Source organism: Penicillium psychrofluorescens (genome assembly GCF_964197705.1).
Source record: "Penicillium psychrofluorescens genome assembly, chromosome: 1".
NCBI classification, from domain to species: Eukaryota; Fungi; Ascomycota; class Eurotiomycetes; order Eurotiales; family Aspergillaceae; genus Penicillium; species Penicillium psychrofluorescens.
Window position 1 is genome coordinate 4,611,703 of NC_133439.1, and position 14,801 is coordinate 4,626,503.

A 14,801-nucleotide genomic window follows, 5' to 3' on the forward strand; every position below is an offset into this window, starting at 1 on the left:
GCACCGAGTGCACCAACAATCTCCCAACCCGTACCTAGAGATACCCGCCCGGATTTGATCTAATTGTAGATAAACTAGAAATTTTTGGCATTGCAAATGAATAAGCGCGGCGCCTTTTGGGCTGACATCTCAAATTCCTCCCGCTCTTTTTTGGTCATTGAGGCGCAGCGACGCCGCAAGGGTCCAACCATCTTGCACGCGTTAGCCGTGCCACACAGGCTTACACTATAAAGCGTCCCACCGGCTATAGAGATGATCATATCTAATTTCACCAATTTCTATTCCTTTTCCTTTAAAGAAAACCACACTCTCCAAGATCTAACCTGTTTATTAGTTGTTGGACATGCCTCTCTGCGAAGACTGTAACACTTGGGATCTGGAGATGAAGGGCCCATTTGGTGTTATCTTGGGGGAATACAATGATCTCGTCGTAAAGGCGGACAACGGCTGCGAAGCCTGCAGGTTCTTCTGTTCGATATTGCAGTCCTCAGACCGCTACAAGAACCGACTTGACGAATTAGTCGGTCGAGTTGTGCAATTCTGCAACAACCGTCTAGACGCAAGAGAGGCGGGATCCGTTGGCATGACGATTTCATGGGACGATTTATGCCTCGACATGTGTGTTGCAAGTGATTATGCCGGTATGCATCCTGTCCCCGTCAAGGTAACTGAATTATGTTAGCGCTACTGACTCGTCTAGGTCCGCTCGTCGATGGTCTTGATTGTCTACGTGACATTCCAGTCAATTCGCAGGACGAAAGATGCTTGAGTCAGATTTCATCTTGGATGTCTGAATGCGCAGAGCACACGACATGCTCTCGATCGGAGTCGGTTTCTTTGCCTGACAGAGTCATTGAGATTTCCCCCGATCCTGCCGTGGCTCCACGCCTCATTTCCTCTGACGGACGAAATGGGTCCTACATCATCTTAAGTCATCATCTCTCGGGGGACGCTGAGACTCCGGACACCGCAGAACTACTGAAAGGTGGCCTGCCCGTGACTTTGGAAGTCGAAGTCTTCCCAAAAGCTATAGCTGACGCCGTCGATGTCGCCCGCCGACTGGGCTATCGATATCTCTGGGCAAAAGAGCTCTGTATGACAGCGAGCGAATTTTCAGAGAACTCGTCCTGTTTCATGAGTATCTACGCCCGGGCAGCGTTGATGCTTGCAGCATCTGCCGGACCAGAAGCCGATCAAGGATTATTCCACGACAGGAAGATCCTCTATTCTCCAGCGCTAGGAACTGGCAAAGATAGATTTTTCCGGCCGCGTATCTTACACTGGATATCAAATATTGAACAATCACCACTTGTTGTTCGTGGTTGGAATGTCGTGGAGAGAATGCTTGCACCACGCATTGTTCATTTTACCAATCGGCAGCTGGTCTGGGAATGTGCTTCGGGCTGTCAATTCGAAGCAGCAAAAAATATTGGAGACCAAGGCTTTGGTCCAAAAATCAACGGCTATAATAAAAGCGTTTTTCAGCGTTATGTGCAGGACGCACTTCACCAGTCCCCTGCCGAGCTCAACAAAGGCGATGATGATGGGAAGGATAAATCATTTGCACGGTTACACAACTGGACTGAAAGCGTGAACGCGCTCTCTTGGGGCAGATTCGATACTCCCTCCGACAAAATCCTTGTGATCGGCAAGGTTGCACAGGCTATGAGCGATAATACGATGGGAGACTACCTGGCCGGACTCTGGAGCAAGCACATCATATCTGGGCTCGCTTGGGGTCGGATGTTCTCTCTTTTGACTCCAACACCCGAGTATGTGGCTCCAACCTGGAGTTGGGCCAGCGTGGACAGTCCCGTGGCCATAGACAAGGTCCAGGAAGATACTGCTTTGGATTCCTTGTGGCTTCAGAAGTACAAACCAACGCTTGTTTCTCACCATATTGTACTTGCCGACTCTTCCAACCCCTATGGGAATGTCTTGCAGGGGTCGCACATCGTTCTTGAGGCAGCTTGCATTGGATTCCAAAAACTGACCGATGGTTTAAAGGAGCAGGAACCGAAATCTCAAGTAAGACCTGTTCTGGATCAATCGTTGATGTTTGATTGCGGCTGCTGCAGACCTAGGCCAGAGGAGGTCCAAGAGGCAGACTCGAGCAAATTTAATCGAGAGATCGAGCATCATGTCTGTATTATCCTGAAGCTTGACGACTTGGACGTGAAGACTGACGGAGTGGGATCTTGTTTTTGTCTTGTTTTGAAAGTTTCCGATGAAGGCGACTCTTTTACCAGAGTAGGCTTTTTGACAGTTGAACTCAACTGTAAGAATAAAGTGGATGCATTGGGTTGGGAAAGACGCAAGCTCAAGTTGGTCTGAATAGCAAGCGGATATCAATTTTTCCATGTTTTCTTTTACCATACAATGCGAGTTGATTCCCAATATCTTTTTGTGATAGGATCTCAGAATGAATTCCTATTAGCAAGCACTCAGTGAGAGGCTCACCCCATGATCTCAAAGCCGATCGATACCAGATAGTTTACCGTCACCAATTATTACTGGGCGAGGAAATCGAAATTCGCCATGCTCGGATCCAGCAAGTTCTCGTCCAGCCCAAACCCATACGTGCCGACCATATCGTAAATCAGATCTGGCGGAGGGAACCCCTGCGCCATCGCGTTGGCGCCTCCGGGAACCTCATCCCCCGTCGCGCCGTTCGTCGCACCCACTTGCCAGGCAGCCTCCCACGAGTCAAAGCGCTCTATCATCTTGCCCAGCCCCCGCGCAATGTGCCGGGTCAGATGGCGCTCGCCTGCCGACACGCAGTTCATCAGCTCGATCACACGCTCCACCAGCCGCCGCACCTGGCGCGCATTGATGCTGAGGTACGCCGAGTTCCAATTGATGGCCACCTTCAACAGAAACACGGCGGAGAAGGTCACCATGGTGTGTGTGAAGATGGGCACACCCACGATCGCGTCGCGGATGTCAGGCTCCTCGAGGACCATGTTCAGACAAGCCATCGCGGATGAAATGGCGATGTTGGCGGATTCCTTGCGGTCCATGGAGAACACGGGCGTCGTAGATGGAGAGAGTGCGCGCAGGGAGAGCGAGTTGAGCTGGAATTTGGCGAAATGGTAGTGCAACACTACGCCCTTGGACGGGTAGGTCCGTACGTAGGAGCTGTCGGCTAGAAACAAACCAGTTAGAACACTTCCTGTATCGACAGGGCATCAAAAAAAACAAACCAGATCGAGGCTGCCACAGCAGTCGCCATTGATCTACTGCGACATTGTACATTCGCAATTGTCCAAAATCTTCCTCGGTCATCGCTTGCTCGGTATCGCTGCCGAAAGTCCGGTACGCCTCGGTTAGGATCATGAACAAAGCCACTTGCGCCAGAAGCCGAATATCTCCGGGGACAATCATGGGAAACTCGAGAAACGTCTCATAGTTGCGAATCGCCACATCTTCATGGATCACCGGCGGCCGACCATAGGCAATGCTGAAATGGTGGTCACAAACGTAGAGAAGATACCATAGCTGAGCGCGCTCATACTGATCGTTGTGCCCGCGGGTCAGGCGTTGGTAGCTCTGATGCAGACCCATTTCTGTGGCAATGCGCACGGCATGACCAGACAGCTTCCAGCTCAGCTCAGACAGCCAGAAGGCTCCGACGCAGAGACCGCGGACATCATCCAGGGTGTGGGCACGCGTGAGCGCCATACTCGACACCAGAGAGACATACTCGCTGTAGCAACGGTTCAGGGTATCGGTGCGGTTGGGTATATGAAGGGCCGCCACAGTCAGAACGGCGGTTGAGAGAAGCGTCGATGCGCGGCGGACCGATGTCAGATCGCGGTGCACGAGGATGATGCCGCCCCAAAGCAATTGATTCATCGTACGACTGAAGTACGCGAATAGCTCCTCCGCCTCGTGCATCGAGATTAATCCGCGGGAAATGAAGTCCTCCTCCAATAAAGTCTTCTTGGGCGCTTCGATGGGGTTGTTTCGAAGGTTGCGCAATTTGGTGACCTCGTATAGACTGCGCATGGGTGCTGGAACCAAGTCCGGACCTTGGAGGTCCGGCTCCTGCGAATGTTCCCGAGTGACGTCCATCACGACACCCGGGCCCTCATGATGGTTGGTGTATGTTTGTGACCGGTTAATGGACAGCCGGTGGGCATGATGCGAGGTAGCTGGGCTCAAGCTCTCGGGGATGTCACCGGCGGCAAAGGTTGAGAGGTCTGGCGAACCACCCTGTCGCAGGAGATGTGAAACAGCCGCCTGCAGCTGCTGCATAGTCGCCGTGGCCTGGGATTTCCATCTGCGGTACCAACTGTCAGTGTTCGTGCCCCACGATGCCAGGAAGGAGGGTCCAAGCGACCGCGCACATACGCCCCATCATCGTCCACGAATTTCTGCGAAAAGTCGTTGACCACGCATTTGATGCCGCTGCGGAGGCACTTGTTGCAGCTCAACTCTCCGGGGCGAAACTCGCAGCGGATCTTATGGCGCTTGCACTCCGCGCCTGGGCGAGCGGGATCAGCATGAGATCGATCATCCGCGGGGAAGGGCGTGAGACTTACAGGCACGCGCTTTGGAGATCTTGGGAGGCGGAGGCCGGTCCGAGTGATTCGCGGGCTGGGGAGACTCGAAGCCGGCCCGAGAGGAAGAGCGCTTCAGTGGAGTGCCATCCATGAGGCGCGAGTCCGTCGGCGATTCTCCGGCCATGTGGAATGGAGGGTCGACAGGCAATGCCGCCGCAAACCCGAGTGGACCAGAGGATCAAGAGGAAGTATAATTATGTGTCACTGGAATTATCGATGCCTGCAATGGCTCAATGCGATCAATGCGAATGGCCGCAGCCCTGAGAGCACGAAGGAGAAACTAGAGGAGAGAAAGAGAGAAGAGTGTCGGGCAAGCGGGAAAGAAAAACAGCTTCTGGGGGTCCGGCTGGCCGACCCCTGCCCAGTAGACGCCTACCTAGTCTCTCTCTACTTTCTATCCTTTCGTTTTCCTTCTGATTGAATTGAAGACACTCGATTATCTAGTCAGCCTACTGCACTACGTTCCCCTGCCTAGACGACCATTCCCATTCCTGCCGAACCCACATGGTCCACTCTCGCGCCCGGCCCAAGTCCGGTGCGGAGGAGCAGTGTCGGACTTGATGCGAATGCGGAGGAATAAAGATCTCGTCGCGTTCATCAATATTCTCAGCCCGTTACATTCCCACGGCTTGATGCATATTCTCATTACTGGCGCCGCCGGCTTCATCGGCCAGCTCCTAGCCCAAGAGCTGCTGAATGACCCAGCCTATCACGTCACTCTGACCGACATCCACCAACCATCCGTCCCGCAGGGCGTGCGCTACCCGCAGAATGCGACCGCCGTGAAAGCCGACCTCCTCGCCGGAGCGACAGCGGTAGTCGACTCGTCGCTCGATGCCGTGTACGCCTTTCATGGGATCATGTCGTCCGGTTCCGAGGCCAATTTCGACCTCGGCATGAGCGTGAACGTCGATGCCACACGCAACCTCCTCGAAGCGCTACGGCACACATGCCCGGGTGTGCGGGTGATCTACTCATCCAGCCAAGCCGTGTACGGACAACCGCTCCCCGAAGTGGTGACGGACAGCGTGGTGCCCACGCCGGAATCGTCGTACGGCGCCGAGAAGATCGTGTGCGAGACGCTGGTGAACGAGTACACGCGCCGCAAGTTCATCACCGGCTTCACGCTGCGCTTTCCGACTATCTCGGTCCGCCCCGGCGCGCCCACCGCCGCAGCGTCGTCCTTCTTGTCGGGTATGATCCGCGAGCCTCTCGACGGCAAGGAATGCGTCATCCCCATCGAGGACCGCGGGTTCAAGTCCTGGCTCTGCTCACCCAAAACGCTTGTGCATAACCTCCTTCTGACTCTCAGTCTGTCCGCGGACTGCGTGCCGCCGCATATCCGCCAGATCAATGTGCCAGGCATTTGTGTGACAGTGCAGGGGATGATGGACGCACTGGAGAAGGTTGGTGGGAAGGATAAGTTGGCTCTACTAAGGGAGAAGGAAGACCCTGCGCTTATTCCGATTTTGAAGTCGTGGCCTACGCAGTTTGATAATTCACAGGCTATTGCGCTGGGATTTAAACGCGATGAGTCGTTTGAGCAGGCTGTACGGGATTATAAGGCTAAATCGGAGCATTCATGATCATGCATATAGACGGAGGTTCATAGTCATTTCCAAACCTGCGATCATCTTAGCACGCGCAACAGGGGGAAAAAAATCAACAGGTCTCCCACACCTGTCCATCAATCGCAATCAGCCGATTAAACAGCTGATTCCTAGTCCCCATAGCAGTCAACTGGTACGAGTGACCAGGCTCCTTCCCGACAATAAGCAAGCCATCCACAACCTCCTTGCTCCCAATAGCCCAACCGACAACCAGTTTCCCCTTCCAGCCCATCCCGCCTAGCTTCTTCATCTCCCGGATATCCGTGATGGGAAGACTGAAAAGCACGGATCCTTTCTTGCGGCTTTCCATTCTCCGATCGGTTCCCTGTGGGTGGTCCGTAGTGAAATAGAGTAGCATAGGCTCTCTAGATGCGTCCAGCACCACAGTCCCGCGTTTGCCCTTGTACCGTGCGTCAAATTCAACGGGTCCAACTGGTATAATGACTTGGCCTTTGCGACGAAGAACGCCGACCTTGTTCTTGGCGTGTCGTGAGCCTGCTAGTGCTCGCATGCGGTCAATGGCTTGTTTGCTTTCCACGCCTGTGGCTGTTGTGCCGCGGAAGAAGCCCAGGATCTTGGTAGCCAAGGTGTTTTTGGGTACTTCGAATGGCAATTGAGGCTCACGTGGTGGTTCGGGATCGGAAATTTCACCAGAGGCTGCTTTATTTATTTCTTCAGTCGTGGCGTCCAAGGTCAATTCCTCGTGATGCAGGGAAGCTGGCCGTGAAGGAGGCTTGTCGCGGGAAGTTGGAGGTGGTGGGAGTGGAGAGGCGGTGTTTTCGCCGATTCGGAGGAGGGTTAGCGTCAGCTGAGCGTTTGTTGGGATTCCTTTGAGGAGCGAACTGGTTTTGATTGTTAGAGAAGACAGCTTATCGTGTAGAGGACTTACTTCTGTAATTCTAAGAACCTTTGCCAGTGTGGGACCTTGCGATTCAGATAGGAGATGCTGCGTCTGATGAGGGGATCCCCAAAGAAAGCAATCCCGACAACGAGTCCGCTCATCTTTATCAAAACGTAACTGGATATGAAAATCGATGCCAGACAGGCTGGCGCCAGTACCGAGACCAGACGCAGGCGAGGATGCATTAGAGGGAATGGAGGAGTAGCGGACAAAGCACTGCAAGATTTCGTTGGAATCAATCGAGATAGCCAGTTTGGTTGACTTACTTGCCAAATTTCTCATAGGTATCAGTGAGATCACTGACCATCTGCATTAACAGATCGGCTGCACTCATCACTGCCTCCCTCACCGGCTGCCTCGTCTTGTCATGAGAATCCAATGGCACCTTGCCGTGCGCTGCACTTTGCGCGTCGGCCGTGTCGGATACGATCTCCATGGCATCGGGGACCCCTTCTAGCGGTGCATCTTCGGGAATTCCTTGGTCGTGTTTCCCAACTGCGCTTCCTACAGCGACGCTAGCCACGCTCGCTACCAAATTGCTCGCCTCCTGCTCGGCTGCTTCGCCTTTGAACTTCTCCGGGGCGCCGGTGATGCTGTCATGCGATCCCAGGACCCCTGCTTTGGGCTTCTGAATGCCGCCGGTAGTCTTATCCACGAGGGCAATTGGTGCTGGAGGAAATAGGAGTGGCCGACAGGGTGGGTATATGACCAAGGCAATCAAAACAGCAAAGCATGTGGGAGCGAGAAAGTCCAGCATCCATGCAATAGAGTATACCTGTATTCACGTCAACATGTTTCAAGGATATGCACCGGATCAACCCACTGCGCAAAATCCGGCCGTTCGTCTCGACTCTTTCCACGATCGCAAGCGCGCAACGTGTTTAATGGCACTGGTCAGGCCAACCACAATCGTGATGTAGAACCGTTCCATCGTGGCACGCAGTTTATCCGGCGAGAACTGTTCATCGGTCGTTCGAGTAAGATCCAGTCGTTGCAGTGGAGCATCTGGTACTGCTTTAACCGCATAGACTTGCTGCATTCTGCTTAGTCGTGCTCTGTACACTTGGGGAATGGCGCACCTTGTTGAAACGTCTGATGAGCATCCATAGATCGTCGTTTGACAGGCGGGCCACCAGCGACTCCTCAATCTGGTCCCCCGGCTGTTCCCATCCAAGGTCAGTGGTCTCGGTTGTGTCACCTTTCTGCGACAGGCCTTTCTCGTCTTGCTCCATTTGCGCCAGGATGTGACTCTCTGTTGGTCCTTGGGGTTGTGGGGGTTCCCCGACATCTTCACTGTTGTTATGGACCGCGGTGGCCACAGATGGCACAGTGTCATCGTTGGCCGACATTGTAGGACCGAAGTATGGGGGGAATCATTGAAGAGAAGGAGATTGGAAAGAAGTATATCCTGGATTCTGGAGGGGTATCGACGTCATCGCCAACCAGGTTTCCTGTTGTGCGAGTGGTTGGCAGTCTCGCGCCACCAGGAACCCGGTATATAATCAACACACATTACTAGCTATCATTCCAGCCCTCAATGACCGTGAATATAGATATACACCACTAATAATAATACTGGTAGACTTCATCTCTCCCTTGCCCAGATTGGTTGCATTCAAAGCCAATTCGTCTTATCTTATCTTATCTTATCTTATCACCACAGGTCATGTGACCCGTCGCGTTCCTAAAAGGGAAAGAGTCTCTCGCGTCCACCAAGTCAAGCAACTGCAACCCCGGCTGAGGTGCCTCGGCATCGCCAACACAGAATGAGCGAGGAGTGCGCGAACCCCCTGCTGCTGGGGTGGATCAAGGAATGGCTCGACCAAGCCCGCGAGCGCAACAGCAAAGGCGTGACAGTGTCGGAATCCCCCGTGTGCTCGATCTTCACGTCATGCAGCTGATGCGTTCTCAGTTACAAAAAGGCCTATGAGTCGATGAAGGCGTGTCCGCTGGCCTTTGATCATCCTTCCCAGGCGCAACAACTGAACGGACTGGGTCCAAAACTGTGTGACCGACTGACAGAGAAGCTCAAGGCCCATTGCCAAGAAAATGGTCTTCCCATGCCCGAGCTTCCGGGTCAAGGTGCGCACCATGAAACATTAAGCTTAGTTCCCTGGGGCTGATTTCAACACTGTGCCAGCAAACAAGAGAACATCCGACACCGGTGTGGCCGGCGATCAGTCAACCAAGAAGCCTCGGAAAACAAAGCCATACGTGCCTGCACTGCGATCTGGGCCCTATGCACTGCTACTGGGATTGGCCACATTGGGCGAGGATAGCTCACATAGTATGACCAAGGCTCAGCTGATTGAGGTGGCCCAGCCTTACTGCGACAGCTCCTTCACGGCGCCAACGGACCCGACTAAATTCTACACGGCATGGAACTCCATGAAAACACTGATCCAGAAAGACCTCGTGTACGAGCACGGGCGACCGCTGCGCAAGTATGCTCTTTCGGAGGATGGCTGGGAGGTCGCAAAACGGATACAGAAGACATTGCCGGGATCTGCCCAGAATATGACGTCCGTCGCAGGCAATCAAGCCTCCGACCAGACTTCCACATCACAAATATCACGCGTCGGTGTCGCTGCCGATCCGGTATCTCTGGAAGATAACGACGATTTTGCAATTCTGCGCCCCGTGAGCGCCCATCAAGGCCAATCTACAGAGGACGAAGGCCCAGTCACCCCAATCACCCTCCCACCAGGGAGCTTCACAATCCAACTCGTCCTCGACACCCGAGAAGTGCGCACCTCAACAGATCGGGACTACATCGCCAATGAACTCATGAAGCAAGGAATCACTCCCCAAGTGCGCGCTCTGGAACTAGGCGACGCAATGTGGGTAGCCAAATGCCGCGACCCGTCGTTCCTAGCTCGACACGGCGAGGAAGGCGACGAGGTGATGCTGGACTGGATTATCGAGCGGAAACGGCTGGACGATTTGATTGGATCCATCAAGGACGGCCGGTTCCACGAGCAGAAGTTCCGGCTGCGCCGCTCGGGCATGAAGAATGTTATCTATCTGGTTGAGGAGTTCACGGTCACGCACCCCGACGCAGGGAGTGGGAGCGCCATGAAATATCAAGAGATGGTGGCGTCGGCGATTGCCTCGACGCAAGTGGTGAATGGGTATTTCATGAAGAAGACGCGCAATCTCGACGATTCAATTCGATATCTGGCACGGATGACGCTGCTTCTACGGCAGATGTACGGAGCATCCGAAGACGCCAATCCCACCACCACCAGCAGTCCAGCTTCAACCACACCAATCAGTCTCATCCCCAGCCGACGCATCTCCTCCACGCAGTCCTATCTTACCATCCTCGACACACTCCGCGCCCAGGACCCCGCTCTCACCTACGGCGTGACATTCTCCACTTTCTCAGCTCTCACCTCCAAATCCGATGTCCTGTCTCTCCGCGATATCTTCTTGAAGATGCTCATGTGCACGCGTGGCGTCACGGGCGAAAAGGCCCTCGAGATGCAGAAGCGATGGAAGACGCCACGGGAGTTGGTGGAGGCGTATATGGCGCTGGAACCAAAGGACCGCGAGGTGATGGTATCCAGCCAGATGCAGACGCTGGTTGGGAGGAAGAAGGTGGCGCGAGCGTTGAGTAAGAAGATCGCCGAAGTTTGGGGGGAGGCTGGATGATTCTCTTCTTACTGTCTAGATCCTATACTTCCTAATGGCATGCTGGTTCTTCAAGGAAAGACCGGATTTATTACACCCATAATCATTAAATTCGTTACCTGGTATAATGCCCAACACCAACAGCATCTCATCACTTCTTCCACCTAAACATCTTCTTCGCACTCTCCCAATTAACCCTCAACGCCAGACTACTCAACACAACCGAAATACTACTCAGCGCCATAGCGAGCGCCGCCCACACGGGACTCAGTCTCCAATGATCATCAACCCGAACGGTCTGCCCTCCAGCCGACGTCATCTGGTGATGACCGCTGACAATCGGATAAAAAACGCCCGCGGCCACAGGGACCAGACAGAGATTGTACACGACGGCCCAGCCAAAGTTCATGCGCACACGACCGAAGACGCGTCTGCTGAGCAGGACGAGCTGGAGAATGGTGCTGAGGTCGGAGTTGAGCAGGATGAAGCCGGCAGAGTTGATGGCCACGTCGGAGCCCGAGGCCATCGCGATGCTCACGTCGGCGGCTGCTAGCGCAGGGGAGTCGTTTATGCCGTCGCCGACAAAGGCGACGATGGGTCGTGCTGTGCTACTCTGTTTCGTGGTCTTGTTTCTGGCGTCTGTTGTTGTTGAGCTTGGAGAGCGCAGTGACCCCTCCTGGATCTGGCGGACGAAACTCGCCTTCTCGGCTGGGAGGACGTTGGCCATCACGTTGGAGCGGGAGATGCCCAGCATATCTGCGACTGCATGTGCTGTGGTCTGGTTGTCGCCTGTGCACATGAAGACGTCGACGCGGCGTTTGTGCAGCTGGGAGATGACCTGGACGGCTTCAGGACGGAGGGTGTCGGAGGTGGCGAAGATGATGGCGGGTATGAATGGGGATGACGGAGAATCAAGTCGGCGGAGAGAGAGGATGGCGGTCGATTTGCCAGCTGATTGATACTTGGAGAGCAGGTTTGAAATAAAGTATGTGTCTGTTTCTTCGGAAGAAATCAGACTGTGCAAAAGACGCTCGTTGCCGATTGCTGCTTCGTATTGCGCGGTAGACTGATTTTCTGCTACGGTGAAAACACCCTTCATGCCCTGCCCAGAAACCTCGTGGATATCGGCGGAGGTTATAGAGATTGGTTTCTCGGGTCTGCAGAAGTCCGAGATAGCCTGAGCAATCGGGTGATTGCTGCTCTCCTCCAGCTTCCTCGCCAGAGTCCATGCGATTTCGAGGAGGGCATTGTCTTTGGTCAGAATCTCATGTTCCGAGACCTTCAAACCGCCTCCTTCAGTAAGAGTACCAGTTTTGTCAAAGACAATGGCATCGAGCCGCGAAGCTTCCTGAAAAGCTTCTCCGCCTCCCTTGACTAGAATGCCATGCTTTGCCGCCAAGCCACCCCCGACAAAGAGCGCCGTAGGGGCAGCAAGTGCCAATCCGCAGGGACATGCTACCACAAACACCGCAATGGCAAACTCCAGGCTCCAGAATGTCCAACCGCCGTGCTCTACATCCAGGTAGTCCGCAGGAAGCGCACCGGAGTATCCGAGGCCAAGCCAGATGATGAAAGTTGCGACCGCGATCAGGGTGATCAGGGGAACGAAATGCGAGGTGAGCAGGTCTGCAATCCGCTCAAGGGGTGCACGCTTGCTTTGGCCCTCGCGCACAACTGCAATGATCCGATCAAGCATGGATGACCCGCCGAGCTCGGTGATTCGGATCCGAACCGGCTGGCCGACGTTCACGGAGCCAGTGTAGACTTCATCATCGATGGATTTCTTCACTGGTTTCGATTCTCCCGTCAAGGAACTTTCGTCAAACTGGCTGGATGCGGTATCGGTTATGGCTCCATCCGCTGGCGGAGACGCGCCATGGGGAATGCTGACGATATCCCCAATCTCGAGAAGATCCACATTGATCCGCTGAATTCCATCATTGTCTGCGTTGGAGTCGGGTACGTTCTCAACCAGGAGTGCCTCTGAAGGCCGCAGGTTGCCCAGAGATGTGACTGCATCACCGGTTTTGGATTTGCTGTATGCCTCCAAAAACCGGCCAGCGAGGATGAAGAGGGTCAAGAAGACGACCGAGTCAAAGTAGGTCGCGCTAGGAGCACTGAATCTCGTGCCCGCGACTGCATCCATGATGAGCACCGCCAAGGATGAGAAGTAAGCCACTGCGCACCCTGCAGAGACCAGAAGGTTCATGCTGCCGAAACGATAGAACCGACGCAGGATGGGGACTCGGCTTCCCGGCCGCCAGAGAGCATAGATCTCTTTCATAGCGCGGGTGTGGAATACATCGGTGCCATAGAACATGACGGGTGTTGCCATGATGAAGAGCGCCCATTCCGTGCGGCTCACACTGCCGGACCACATGGGCTGTTCCAGATACTTTCGTGTCGTGTTTTGCGACGAGACCAAAGACATGAACACGATTCCAACGAGGAAGGTCGGGATTGCCACGGCAAGCGTAAAGAGCAACCGTGAAAGGTATCGGCGTCGTTCGTGATGCTGTATCGCGCGCGAGCGGTCTTCGATGCTGGGTGGGTGATAGATGCTGGTGGTGAAGGCGTCATTTGCGGAATTAATGGTCGAGAGGATCGTGCGAACTGTAAGTGATGGTGGCCGTGGCATATAGGTAACTTTGAGGATAGGGTTATTCTCGCACAACGTTTCCTCCACCGTGACCTCCGGGAGCGATTCTTCAATGGACGCCAGTATTTTTTCGGGACAGTGATGACAGAACATTCCATCGACTCGAATGGAAATTGTCCTGGCCTGGATGGTAGACTCCTTGATCTCTTTCACTGGGTAAACATTATTGACTGTAGCGTCGTAGCCCATATCTTCAATCTTTTCCACAATTTCATCGAGGTTTTCCCGCCCTTCAAACTCCACCCTTGCGCTGTGCGAGAGCAAATTCACAGAGACATCGCGGGTAAAGGGCAGTTCTTCCAGCCCCCGAGAAACGGTCCCAACGCAAGAACCACAAGTCATACCAGTTATGGCGATCTCACTGACATATCCCGTGGAATTTTCGTCTTTTGGAACCGGATTCGCTTCATCGAGTGAGGCTTCAAATCCGATATCTTCGATGTGCTCAATAACCGTGTCAATGTTCTCTCGAGGACCAATGTATCTCACTGTCGCACTATTGGTGAGGAGATTGACGGCGATGTCCTGGACGAACTCTAGACCCTGGAGCTCGCCGGTGATGCTGTTGACACATGATGCACAGCTCATGCCCCCAATGCTGATTCGCGCACTGAACTCGCCCACACATGCTGTTGGAGATTTATCGGTAGGTAATGATGGGACCTCGAACTCTACCCGAGTTTCAGAGGTATCAACCGACAACGGGTCATCATATACCGGATGCTCTGGAGTCGAGTCTAATGGCGTCGGGCCCTGGGCTGGCTTTGGCGATTCCCAGAAGGTAGCAGGGGATTTCTCCGAGATAGTCCCCGTCTCTGTCTCAGAGCAGCTTGCGGCCTCTTCCTTTTTGCAGGCGTCACAATTGGCGATATGTCGCTTCTCTCTAGTCTGAAGCCTCTCTTTGATATTGGAAGAGAGGCTGGAGTACGAGGTCCGAGGCGTCGAGAAGAGTACCGAGCCTCTAGGGTTCCAGGTTGCGGTGTCCAGGTCCGCAATAACCGTCCCCTGTTCGTCGTAGGTCGTCGCATGGTGTACCTCAAAGGCCGCGTGGATCAGCGCGGCGGCGAGGTCGGGGGGCCGTGTCGTGAGTCCGTGGACGACGCGCACCTCGTGCGTTAGAATCGAAACATCAATCTCCTTGACTCCTGGGATTTCCGACAGAACCTCGGTGACGTAGGACACGCACGATGAGCAGTGCACGTTGCTCACCCAGAAGACGCTTCTGCACATGTTGGGCTCCAGGTCGACCGCCCGCAGATCTGGAGTCTGGGGGTTGCTTCGTAGTGCAGAAGACATGGTCGCCAGGGGCTCAGGTATGCCAAGTATCCAGATGGAGGATTCGATGAAGCTTGTTGAAGGGTTTAGCGTCGTTATTGATTCCTAATCGTCGGTCGACGAGAGAAAAAGAGATCGGAAACAGCAACTACGACCAA

General features: G+C 54.1%; 5 protein-coding genes across 5 annotated transcripts; 2 read left to right on the forward strand and 3 right to left on the reverse strand.

Moving 5' to 3' along the window:
- Positions 1-2,510: 2,510 nt before the first annotated feature.
- Positions 2,511-4,689, reverse strand: PFLUO_LOCUS1738 (uncharacterized protein; the record flags this gene model as incomplete). The annotated part of the gene is made up of 4 exons (XM_073778806.1): positions 2,511-3,145; positions 3,204-4,282; positions 4,354-4,486; positions 4,545-4,689. The coding sequence occupies 4 exons, from the start codon at positions 4,687-4,689 to the stop codon at positions 2,511-2,513; spliced, it is 1,992 nt and encodes a 663-aa protein (XP_073635824.1).
- A 442-nt stretch (positions 4,690-5,131) lies between these two features.
- Positions 5,132-6,151, forward strand: PFLUO_LOCUS1739 (uncharacterized protein; the record flags this gene model as incomplete). Its single annotated transcript, XM_073778807.1, has 1 exon — positions 5,132-6,151. The coding sequence occupies one exon, from the start codon at positions 5,132-5,134 to the stop codon at positions 6,149-6,151; it is 1,020 nt and encodes a 339-aa protein (XP_073635825.1).
- A 76-nt stretch (positions 6,152-6,227) lies between these two features.
- PFLUO_LOCUS1740 (uncharacterized protein) lies at positions 6,228-8,425 on the reverse strand (the record flags this gene model as incomplete). The annotated part of the gene is made up of 5 exons (XM_073778808.1): positions 6,228-7,017; positions 7,065-7,292; positions 7,343-7,851; positions 7,900-8,109; positions 8,156-8,425. 5 exons carry the CDS (start codon positions 8,423-8,425, stop codon positions 6,228-6,230), a joined length of 2,007 nt encoding a protein of 668 aa, XP_073635826.1.
- Positions 8,426-8,842: 417 nt separating this feature from the next.
- Positions 8,843-10,730, forward strand: PFLUO_LOCUS1741 (Crossover junction endonuclease mus81; the record flags this gene model as incomplete). Its single annotated transcript, XM_073778809.1, has 3 exons — positions 8,843-8,934; positions 8,989-9,158; positions 9,217-10,730. 3 exons carry the CDS (start codon positions 8,843-8,845, stop codon positions 10,728-10,730), a joined length of 1,776 nt encoding a protein of 591 aa, XP_073635827.1.
- A 130-nt stretch (positions 10,731-10,860) lies between these two features.
- PFLUO_LOCUS1742 (uncharacterized protein) lies at positions 10,861-14,664 on the reverse strand (the record flags this gene model as incomplete). The annotated part of the gene is made up of 1 exon (XM_073778810.1): positions 10,861-14,664. One exon carries the CDS (start codon positions 14,662-14,664, stop codon positions 10,861-10,863), a length of 3,804 nt encoding a protein of 1,267 aa, XP_073635828.1.
- Positions 14,665-14,801: the final 137 nt, after the last annotated feature.